Source organism: Bactrocera oleae, chromosome 3, assembly GCF_042242935.1.
Source record: "Bactrocera oleae isolate idBacOlea1 chromosome 3, idBacOlea1, whole genome shotgun sequence".
Classification (NCBI taxonomy): domain Eukaryota; kingdom Metazoa; phylum Arthropoda; class Insecta; order Diptera; family Tephritidae; genus Bactrocera; species Bactrocera oleae.
In genome coordinates, this window is record NC_091537.1 from 69980425 (window position 1) to 69992524 (window position 12100).

At 34.1% G+C, this 12100-nt stretch overlaps 1 protein-coding gene across 1 annotated transcript; it reads left to right on the top strand.

Moving 5' to 3' along the window:
- Nucleotides 1-2402: 2402 nt before the first annotated feature.
- Sos (Son of sevenless) lies at nt 2403-11818 on the top strand. The gene is made up of 14 exons (XM_014234664.3): nt 2403-2999; nt 3075-3194; nt 3260-3397; nt 3955-4560; nt 4634-4860; nt 6133-6260; nt 6324-6796; nt 6858-7304; nt 7370-8101; nt 8178-8294; nt 8378-9201; nt 10435-10669; nt 10762-11539; nt 11625-11818. Exons 1-14 carry the CDS (start codon nt 2886-2888, stop codon nt 11666-11668), a joined length of 4983 nt encoding a protein of 1660 aa, XP_014090139.3. The 5' UTR covers nt 2403-2885; the 3' UTR covers nt 11669-11818.
- The last annotated feature ends 282 nt before the right edge of the window (nt 11819-12100 follow it).

Consider the following 12100-nt stretch of genomic DNA (forward strand, 5'->3'; position numbering starts at 1 on the left):
CTTAAGTACCATTTTCATTTTTCAGTTCTTTTACATAGTTTCAATTTAAAAAATCGCTATTAATGAAAAATTAAGATCAATAACTGAATAAAATCACTCGAAGCTATTCTCATAAAAATATATTAAAAAATGAATTTTTTCTCGAAACCAAATATATATACATATATAAAATTTGACCCGGACATACAAAATTTTTCCTAGATTGGTACAACCCTTTTCACTGCTCGTATGAACTTTGATCTTCAGATGTCAATTAGTATGTATTTCGCAGTTTGGTTTTCACGACGCGAAAACGGTCGGTTTTTGCCGTGGAAAAAAATAAACAACGAGTTTAATTGAAATTTTGCATTTCCAATGGAATCACGGCTACGGAATCGTTGAAAATGTTACAGAATCTACTTCCTTAAGAACAAAAGCATTCAGTGAAGGTGGTGAAGTCATTGAAAACTTACCTCGTGTCTGTCGTCCATCCACCTCTGTTAATGAGGATTATATATGTAAAAATAGTTAAAAAGGCAGTGCTTGAAAATCGTCGTGTTGGCATCAGAGAGATATCAGAGGATCTCAACATATCTTATGGATACAACACACACTCAACACATTTACGTTAATGTTTTGGGTATGAAGCGCATCAACGCCAGACTTGTACCAAAACACCAAAATCTTTTGCCAAAACCACGTGGAGTTGAGGTCACAAAAGAAATGCTTGACAACGTAACTGAAGATCCTACATTTAACACATCATTATTGGTGACGAGATGTGGGCTTATGAATATGAAACAGGACTTATGAAGATGTCGAATGTCGAAGGAGCTTATTTTAAAGGCGATAATAAGGATTTTTATTAAAATATGTTAAAATGTAGTTTTTTTTTTGCGTGAGAACCGTAATCATATTAGTAACTGTTGCTGAGCTGAAAGTTTGTAGTTGCCAAAAATAAAAATTTTGACTACTGTCGATAATTCCTTGTACTCATCTTATGTTACAAAAATGTTTTCTGGTTTTTGGGTGAGATAATTTTAAACAGAAAAATCTTCCTCATCGCCAGACATCTTTTTTGGAGGTCCTCATGGACATCGGCTACGAAATCAAGGGTATCCAAAATTTTTCAAAACGAATTGCCGATTATTAAAGAAAGTTAAATTTTGTAAATGTACTTTATTTTTATTTATTTATTAAATCAATGTTTTTTAAAAAATAAAAAAAAACGCGTTTTTCTTACTTGCAAGTGGATAACGTTAAAATATGGAGATTACATTATATTTGAACCATAATCCTCTCCGTCCCTCTTTGATATTTGCTGGATAAATGACATACATACAAACATATATAGAAAGATAAGGAAATCGGAAGCGGATGAACTCTGATTTGCTTTACCAAACGAGTTTTAGTTTCCAAATCCATGATCTGCGATGTTATTTAATATTAGCTGACGTTTACAGTATTTATCGGAATATATATGTATTTTATAACTGTTGAAAACATATGCTTATTCAAATATTTCTTTGCACACACACACCAATTCACACTGCCTTGCATAAAAAAATGTCTCTGCCATTTCTCGCGGATGTTCCTTACTGGGTGATTTAAAATGGCCATGCTATACACCACAGTATGGTGACTTATTCTCTGCATTTCAATTCAACACAACAATTTATTATCAACATATTTTTGGATAAGATTTTATGATTGTTATGTTTCTTATATACGCGTGGGTGTACACTTCACCTAACGAGCACAATTATTAGTGTTTCCACTTTATTAAGTGATATCAGAGTTTTAAACTCAAATTACTTAAAATTCTATTTTTGAATTCTTAGTGTGATACACAATTCAGAATTAAGGTTTAAATAAAAAATGTCCTTCTCCCTCGTTAAATATAAAACTTATATAAACTCTTTAAATCGATAAATTCATGACTAAAGTTATTATGCGCTTTTGAAGTATAAAGTTGAATTACGGCTATTGTGTATGTTTACAAATGTCGTTCAAATATTCTTTAAAACTGTATCAATTTAGTTTGTATTTGGTTAATTTAATTTTTATAAAATAATAAATTCACATAAATCATTTTGGTGTGAAACCCCCTATTATTTCTCAATATATTGTGAATCGTTCACTAGAATATGTATTTAGAGAAGGCCCACTGCACACATATATAATGTTATAGTTTTGCGAACGCATTAATTTAATAAACTCAATGGAATTACAAATAATAGTAGAAATTAGTGTAAAAACATAAACTAAACTAACATAATACAAATAATTAAACAAAAATGTTATTATTACTTTTTCATAGCTATCAAAATTTCTTTTATTTTTTAATTTTTGCTATTAAAATTTATGGTTTTTACCCATTAGAACCCTCAATACTTTTTGTCGACCAAACCCGAAAAATGTAGTATTGGCAATCATTGTGAATTGAGTGGAAGTAGAATCGATATTCGAGACTGTCACAATTATTTTATTCAATACTCGTTTTTGTAAAGAGATTTGATTTTCTTATACATCGTCTGAGTGTGTCGTAGAAAAAAAATATTTTGGATATTAATCTGTCGTTGTGTGGACCAAGGGGTCCCTACAGTTTATTAAAAGCCAAACACAAAAGAAAAAATATTGCAATCAGCATTCGGTATAAGTGCATACAATAATAATTAGACCATAAATTTAATACCTTAGTGCAGTGGTAAATATTTCGTATACAAAATACAATTTTCAGTCACATTAATAAATGTAATAACTACAATGGCGTGTAGTGCAAATAGACCATCTTCTGTTTGATAAATTGTTCTCAATTTCCTATTGTGACGGGGTACATAGAAAACCCAAACAGTGTAGGTTGTGGAGGTTGTTATTGGTGTTAGCTGCACGATTAGAACATAGAAATGTTCTCTTCTCAGCATGTCTGTAGCAGCAACTGCGATGATGATGGTTACGATTTCACAAAAAGCGAAAATGCAGGGCGCTGGAAAGGATTATTTATACCGTCCCTGAGAAAGGTTTGTACAAAGAAACTGTGCGATTGAAATATAAAAAATATGAATGTAATATAAATATTAAAATTACTATTGAAGGTGCTAGAACAAGTGCACCCACGCTTATCGGCCAAAGAAGATGCACTTCTGTTTGTGGAAACACTTTGCTTGCGCATTTTAGCAATGTTATGCGCTAAGCCACTGCCCCACACTGTACAGGTAAAGTGAATACACTTTTTAAACTAATTAATTGATATAATAATAATAATACATATTTCTCATAGGACGTGGAAGAAAAAGCGAAGAAATCATTTCCATATCCAATTGACCAATGGGCTTTAAGTGAAGCCAGGGAAACGGTTTCCTCCAAAAAGAAAAAATGTGTGCTGCCAACTGACAGAGTACATAGCATGTTGCAAAAGGTTACAATTAATATTAAATTTGAAAGTTATCTTTGATAATGAAGTTATTTTAGAAAAATCGTCATTTCTAAGCACATATCTTTATTAATGCCGACTGAGTTTTCTGTGACTAACATACTGGAGATTAATACACCAAAAGTTTTAGGACTCATGTTATAAGTAGTAAAATTTTCCCAAAATAGCTTTTAATTATTAATATTAGCAATTTCTAAATTTTAAATTACTATTATACCCTAAATTGGCTTATTAAGCGAATTAATCAATTTTGTGTATGTCCTTTTTCCCCAAGAAGCAGCTCATTTCTCTGAACCGCCGAAATCTCACTGCTATAGCATAAAGCTACCATTGGACGATCAAAATCATGTCTTTGCCACAAAGCTTTTTAAGCAACACTTATTTCCAAAAAATCGTACAAATTATTTGATAAATTCCTATCATATAATATTTTTTTTTTTATTTAAATATTTTTATAAAAACTTTCGCCTAAGTCTAGCTTTTACTTAGGGAATGCATTATATCTTGCCATTTATTAAATAATGACATAATTTCTTTAACAGGATGTGCTTCAATACAAAATCGACAGCAATGTTTCTGTGTTCCTGGTGGCAATATTAGAGTATATATCTGCAGATATATTGAAATTAGCCGGCAATTATGTGCGAAAAATAAAGCATGTGGAAATCACAAAAGAAGACATTGAAGTAGCAATGTGCGCTGATAAGGTGCTAACAGATTTGTTCTCACCAAATGAGATGAAATCAAGTAGCTTAGCAATAACGCTTCCAACACTACCCGCGCAACGGGCTAGTACCACATATGAAGAAGTGGTAAAAGATCTCATTAATGATGAAAAACAGTATCAACGTGACTTGCATATGATAATACGTGTTTTCCGCGAGGAATTGGCCAAAATTGTACGCGATCCCAAAGAGCTGGAGCCTATATTTTCCAATATAATCGATATTTATGAAGTAACTGTAACGTTACTGGGCTCACTGGAAGATGTTATAGAGATGTCACAAGAGCAGAGCACACCTTGTGTCGGTAGTTGTTTTGAGGAATTGGCAGAGGGCGAGGAATTACATGTGTATTCGAAATATGCCAATGAAGTGACTTCGCCAAAATCCAAAGAAGCACTTCAAACGCTATTAGCTAGAACAGACGTGAGTATATTTATATATATTTCTATATAATTATCATTAATTAATGTAAAAATTGATTATTTTATTTGTTTAGGCAAAGTCGCTAATGTCAGCTGGACATGGATTTCGTGATGCTGTTAAGTATTATCTTCCTAAATTACTTTTAGTGCCGGTATCGCATGCTTTTGTTTACTTCGATTACATAAACGTGCTGAGAGAGCTCAGTCGTTCTGAGGATGATATAGAAAGCTTCAAACAAGTGCAAGGTCTATTATGTCCTTTACAAAGTGAACTCGAAAGCATTTTGGGTAGCCTACCTAAGTAAGTATAATTTATTACAGCATAATATATATGTACAATATATTTAATTTAAATTTATTTGATCGATAATAGTAGTGGAATTATTTTACAAAGAAGCTCAAGTTCTATTATTAAAATTTTAAATTTATCTTCAGCTATAAATTTAGCATTAAAAATTTATAGTTTTTTTTTTTTATCAGTTGTCAATTTGTTTAACAGCATTTTTAGTCATAGGTTCTCTCATTTCAAATGAGGCATATAATCATATTTTCATAAAGAGGTTTCCATATACATTTGTCTACGGTCTTTGCAGACAACGTAGAGCACAAAGAACCAAAATAGTATGCAACAAGGTACTGAGGAAATTAGAATAAAATTAAAATGTGAATAATTTTTACTAATCATAATATGATTTAGCTGGGTAAATTTTTTGATTGATTGATTAGTTTATATTCTCTTTAAAGGGACCATCCAATCTTAATAGTATTTGTATATATCAAATTAAAAAGTAAAATAAGGTTTAAAATAGTATTCTAAATTTTCTTATTTATTTTATTTATTTTTATTAATTTATATTTCTGAGTACATGTTACTTCAATCAATTAAGACAATCGGTTTAATCGAAGCGGTTACGCAACCTCGGCATCATACATCACCAAAAATAGATGCTAGTTACAGAATTGTAGGATTTCGTGAATTTTTTCAAAGTATATTATATGCAAATTAATTAGTTTTAATCGAACAATTTTGTTTTGCTGAAACTCTACCAAACTTTCGGGATATTTAAAACATTTGTAACTTATCAGAGGTAAATTAAGTTTGCCACAAAGTTTGTAACACCAGAAGTAAACGTGGGAGATCCTAAAATATGAATTATATAAATAATCAGCCTTACGAGCTGGGTCGATTTAGCCATGTTTGTCTCTATATACACGAATTAATCCCTCAGTTTTCGAGATATCGATCTGAAATTTTGTGTGTTCTTTTCTCCCCTCCCTCTAGTTTTCATACAAAGTAAACGATCAAAATCACGTCATTGTACAGAAAACTTTTTAATTTGGCATAGATTATTGTCTAAAGCAACGCTACAATCTCTGAATAAAGTGTTCAAATCGAACCGCTATAGCATATAGTTCTGTATAACTTTATATCAGAATAGAACTATTTTAATTTATTATTATGTTATTAAAGCATTTTCTTAATATATATATCAATTAATTTTATAGTAAAATATATCTATTAACTTTTTTATATCATCAAATTACACTATAATTTTAATTTTCAAACTTTCAGAGAAACTCACGTGCCATTGAGTAGTCGCGCTCGTCGCCAATTAGCTATAGAGCGCACAAGAGAACTACAAAACTCAGTTGAGCATTGGGATAAAGATGTGGGACAAAATTGCAATGAATTTATAAGAGGTATATTTAATAATTGCTTTCTATTTATATTTAAGCCATAACTGTTCTCAACTAAAATTCCAGATGACTTTCTCGGTAAATTGGGTTCCGGCAAACGGATAGCTGAACGTAAAGTTTATTTATTTGATGGTCTCATGGTCCTCTGTAAAGCGAATACAAAACGACAAGCCACCTCTAATGGTGCACCCTGTTTTGACTATCGCGTAAAGGAGAAATTTTTTATGCGACGCGTTGAAATCAATGATCGTGCCGATACGGAAGAGTTGAAACATTCATTTGAAATAGAGCCTCGCGTACAACCGCCAGTTATACTCACTGCACGTAATGCTCAACACAAAAACGACTGGATGGCCGATTTAATAATGGTTAATACAAAGTCTATGTTGGATCGCATACTTGATAGTATATTATTGGATATTGAAAAGAAACATCCGCTGCGGATGCCTAGTCCGGAAATATACAAATTCGCTGAACCTGATAGTCCAGAAAATATCGTCTTGGAGGAGCGTGAAAGTGCCGGTGTGCCACAAATAAAGGTAGCACAAATAAATTTTGCTCATTTTTTATTAAACTAATTTTTCTTTTGCTCATTAATAGGGCGCTACACTGTACAAACTAATCGAAAGATTGACCTATCACATATATGCCGATCCAATGTTCGTGCGCACATTCCTGACTACATATCGCTATTTTTGCACACCACGCAATTTGTTAACGTTACTAATAGAACGTTTCAATATACCTGATCCAAGTTTGGTATATCAGGATAATGTACAGGGTAACGATAAGGATGCATTGAATTGTGATACAGATAAGTTGCATAAAAATTCGCAACGTGAAGACTGGAAACGCTACCGCAAAGAATATGTGCAACCGGTACAGTTTCGTGTGTTAAACGTGCTGCGTCACTGGGTGGATCATCACTTTTATGACTTTGAAAAGGATCCAACACTATTGGAGGAGCTGGAAAAATTTTTGGGTTTAGTAAATGGCAAATCCATGCGAAAATGGGTGGATTCCGTTTTGAAAATCGTTCAACGCAAGGTAAGCGCTTCATTCCACGTTGCATATTTTTCAATAAAATCCGTTCTTTTTCTCTTTTTACAAAGAATGATCAAGAGCAAAGCCATAAACCTATTACCTTTGCTTATGGCAATAGTCCGCCACCAATTGAACATCATCTCAATGTTCCTGAATCTGAAATTAATTTGTTAACGTTACATCCATTAGAGTTAGCGCGACAATTGACATTACTCGAATTTGAGTTATATAAGAATGTGAAACCATCCGAGCTAGTTGGTTCACCGTGGACTAAAAAGGATAAAGATGTGAAAAGTCCAAATTTACTAAAGATTATGAAACACACCACAAATGTGACACGTTGGATTGAGAAATCCATAACGGAAGCGGAAAATTATGAAGAGCGTGTTGCTATAGTGGCGCGTGCCATTGAAGTGATGATGGTGATGCTAGAATTAAATAATTTTAATGGCATACTTTCGATCACTGCTGCCATGGGTAGTGCGTCTGTGTACCGTTTGAAGTTAACATTTCAAGGTTTACCTGCACGCTACGAGAAATTCCTAGAAGAATGCTGGGAACCAAATGATGGCCGTTTGAAAAAGTATCAAGAACGTTTGCGCTCAATAAATCCGCCATGTGTGCCATTTTTCGGTCGTTATCTCACCAATATTTTACATTTGGAAGAAGGCAATCCGGATTTTTTACCAAATACTGAGCTTATAAATTTCTCCAAACGTCGAAAAGTGTCCGAAATAATTGGAGAGATACTGCTTTATCAAAATCAACCATACTGTTTATCGGTCGATACAAAAATAAGGGTTAGTGCGCACGTTTTCTTTTTCAAAAAAAAAATTGTAATTACAAAATTAAATCAACACATTTTTCTTCATATAGAATTTTTTAGAAAACTTGGATCCTTTCAAGGGCATGACAGATACGGAAATATCAAATTATTTGTATCATACCAGTCTACGCATAGAACCACGCGGTTGCAAGCAGGCGCCTAAATATGTGAGTAATATAAAAATACTATTTACCCATTATAACTTTGAAATAATTTTGTGACTTATATTTCAAAATTTGTATTCCACTAGCCACGTAAATGGGCCGCAATCACGCTAAAATCGCCTGGCATCAAACCACGCCGACAAAACAACACTAGCCACAACAACAGTGTAGGCGGCGGTAATGTTAGTGGCAATTCCTTATTGCAAGCCTCATCCATATTTGGTGTACGCAATACGTCACATGGCAGCCATATAGCGGAGACGGGCCATTCAAATAGTAGCAGCATTGGTAGTGGCGCGCTGGTTGATCAGCATAGCCCAATTAGTTATAATACACATATGAGCACGCACACACATGCAAACACAAATGCACAAACTTGTGCGACGAGTGTACATACACTCGAACGCAATGGAGAAGCACAAATGTGGGCGCACAATGCCATCGGTGGCGGTCATGCTGGTCATGGTACTGAAGCTGTGGTTAAAAATGAATTTCAATATCCCAATGGGGAGGATGGTGCACACACAACGGCACCACAGCTACCGAAAAAGTCAAACTCGTCGGTAAGCTCGACATCGGCTGGACCGAATGCCTGGAGTGGCGAGACTGCAGCATGCGCTAGCAGCACAGAAAAGACAACATACACACCATCGTTTGGTGAAACAGCATCAACACGCTTAGATAATGTATGGAGCTCAATTGATGGTATATATGTAACGCATCAATCACCGCACAAACAACCGTTAAAGCACAATACCGTGCTGAGTGAACATGCCGGTGAAGAAACTACGCAATCGTCGCCATTATTGAGAGTGGTTAGTCCAGGAGCTGATGTCAATACGACAAATACGCGTACACCATTCCAGAATGCACCACCACATCCACACAAATTTAGCTCCAATCACTTTAGGTGAGTTCAATTTTTATAACCCTAAATATTTATTTTCTTATTAAGAGCTTAGACCAGTCTAGAGCTCAAAAAGGCCTAACCCCTTATTGTGAGAGCAAGAAAAAAGGAATCGAATTTCTCTCTTTATCTTATAAAACATGTATTTAAATGTATAAACAATTTTATATTGGCATATTAATACAAAATGTCGGATACTGGGCCAATCTTCGGAATCACCGTTTTCAAGAAGGTCTCAACGGACAACATTTCTAGATATAGTTTACTAGATAATTTTACGGTGAAGTTACAGTTAATATTCTCCGAGTATTATCGTCACAAAATTTGAAAAATTCTTTTTTCACTATTCTGCCAATTGAATAATATTTTTTAACCGTAATTTATTAATAAAAAAATTTATATTTTTAAACCTAGACTTGGTTCGACCACTAATTTACTCTTAACAGCGCATATGTCACGAAGTTCGTAACATCCCAAAAGAAAGTTCGGAAACCTATAATAAATGATGCCGTGAATGCCATGTCCGTCTGTCTGTCCGTATGTCTATGTATGGATATGCGGACTAGTTCCTCACTTACTGAGATATCGATCAGAAATTTTGCAGAACTCCTTTACTCATCAAGAAACTGCTCATTTATGAGAACCGCCGATAAGACCCCTATAGCATATTGCTGCCATAGAAACTGATCGATCAAAATCAAATCCTTGTATGGAAAACTTATTTAAACGACAAGATATCTGCACTAAATTTAGTAAGGATCATATTCCAAGGCAACGGTGCAATATTCGAACAAATTGTTCAGATCGGACCACTAGAATATGGCTGCCATTCAAACTGACCTATTAAAATCAAAATAAAGACCTTTTCATACCCTTTTATGCTAAGAGAAATGCACCTGTAAAGGGTATTATGGCTTCGGTTCGGCCGAACTTAATTTCGTTACTCTAAAATTATTTTATATACTCAAAATTATCTCTTGCCACCGGAAAGTATTCATAAACGCTTACTCCGTTACAGCTAACGATAAGGTTCAAACAGCTTTTCCGCTAAATTTACCAATTATAAATTCTCAAACTGTACATATTATAGAAATGAAATAAGGGTTATATGTTTAAAAATTCTTGCTATAAAAGTTATAAGGTTCCAAGCAAGCCAAATTAACTTTTGAAATATCTCAATATAATCTATAATTTATCGGAACTAATAAATTCTCAAAAATTATGATTCTATTTTAGTCCAACTAATACTGGAACATCTGTAAGTGTTGCCTATGTGGGCAGTGCAAGTCCTCAATTGCCGGATGTTGACTCGGGCAATTCTCCGTTACCTGTTTCACCGCATGTGAATGTCCCCTCCCCGCTTACCACTGAATATCGTTCCGTACCGCCGCCATTGCCGCCACGCAGAAAGGAACGCACTGAGAGTTGTGCTGATTTGGCGCAAAAGAGACAAGCGCCTGATGCACCGACTGTAAGTACAACAACAACTGTTAAAAATATAAACTATACCTTATTAATATATGAAATTAAAAAGTTTTAATAAACAAAATATTTGTTTTTCAGCTGCCACCACGTGACGGTGAGCTTAGCCCACCACCGATACCGCCTAGGCTACATTTTTCCGTTGCTCCATGTCATCGCAGTCATACAAACGAATTTAATGGTAGAAGCAATTTATTGCTACCAAATACAAGCAGTATTATGATTCGTCGTAATTTGGCCAGTGAGAAGCGTTCATCAACGGGTGCCAACAGTGGTACACAATCTGTGTCGATGAACACAGCAGCATCGATGGCACTACACTCAGCAACTGAGACAACGTCATTATCGTATTCTCTATCAAGAAATCAATCGCAGTGCCCGTCATATCCTCAATTTTCGCAGCCAACAATCGCTGCAAGTCATCTAAATGCTGGTACTTCGATTTCGGTGTCAACGTGGGATGACCAAGCCATATCGCCTGCTCTCAGCTCGTCTACAACGACATCACCAATGACACCAATGACGCCAATTTCTCCACACATTCCAGCCGGCGGCGTACAAGTATCCGATACACACTCAACAGTAGCACCGCCTTATCATAGGTACAAAACGACAGCGATTGCACAACATGCAACAGGTGTTTCTACTTCTATAAATCCATATACAACAGCAATGGCACATCAGCAGCATCAACAGCAACAGCAGCAACACCATCAACATGATCAACGCTTTCCACAACCAATAGTTAGTAGTACGCTACCAGCGAAATCGTCTCCGAAAGATTTCTTTCCCATAACCGAAGGCACACCTAAGCTTCCACCAAAACCTAGTCTTAGTGGAAATTTTTACAACTCCTCAGGTAACCACAATGCAAATATATGCACAGCACACATTGCACTAATTTGAAAAATAAATTATATATTTTTTGGTTTGTGCTCTTACAGATAAAGGTACGATGTTTCCTTACCCAAGTACAAATCAAGATTAATATTTATTGCCTGGCGATGTGATACGGACGAAGATTTTTATCCACTCAGCAAAATATGTTATTATTAATGTAAATATTAAACTGTATTAAATGTAGAAGATAAAAATAAAATATTATAGATTATTGTTAGAATAAAACTATATAAAATTATTTTGTTTTGTTACTTGGGAAAAATATTACCTAGACTACAGTAAATTATTAAGTAGTAATATAACGAGTAATAATTAAACTTGCGAATTTCATAATTAAACAATTTTTATTAAAAATTGAAAATTTAATTTTCAAATGCGAAAACGAGGGAAAAAATTTTAAATATATTTTTTTTTTATTAAAAATTGAAAATTTAATTTTCAAATGCGAAAACGAGGGAAAAAATTTTAAATATATTTTTTTTTTATTAAAAATTGAAATTTTTTTTTCAGTTTTGGAATT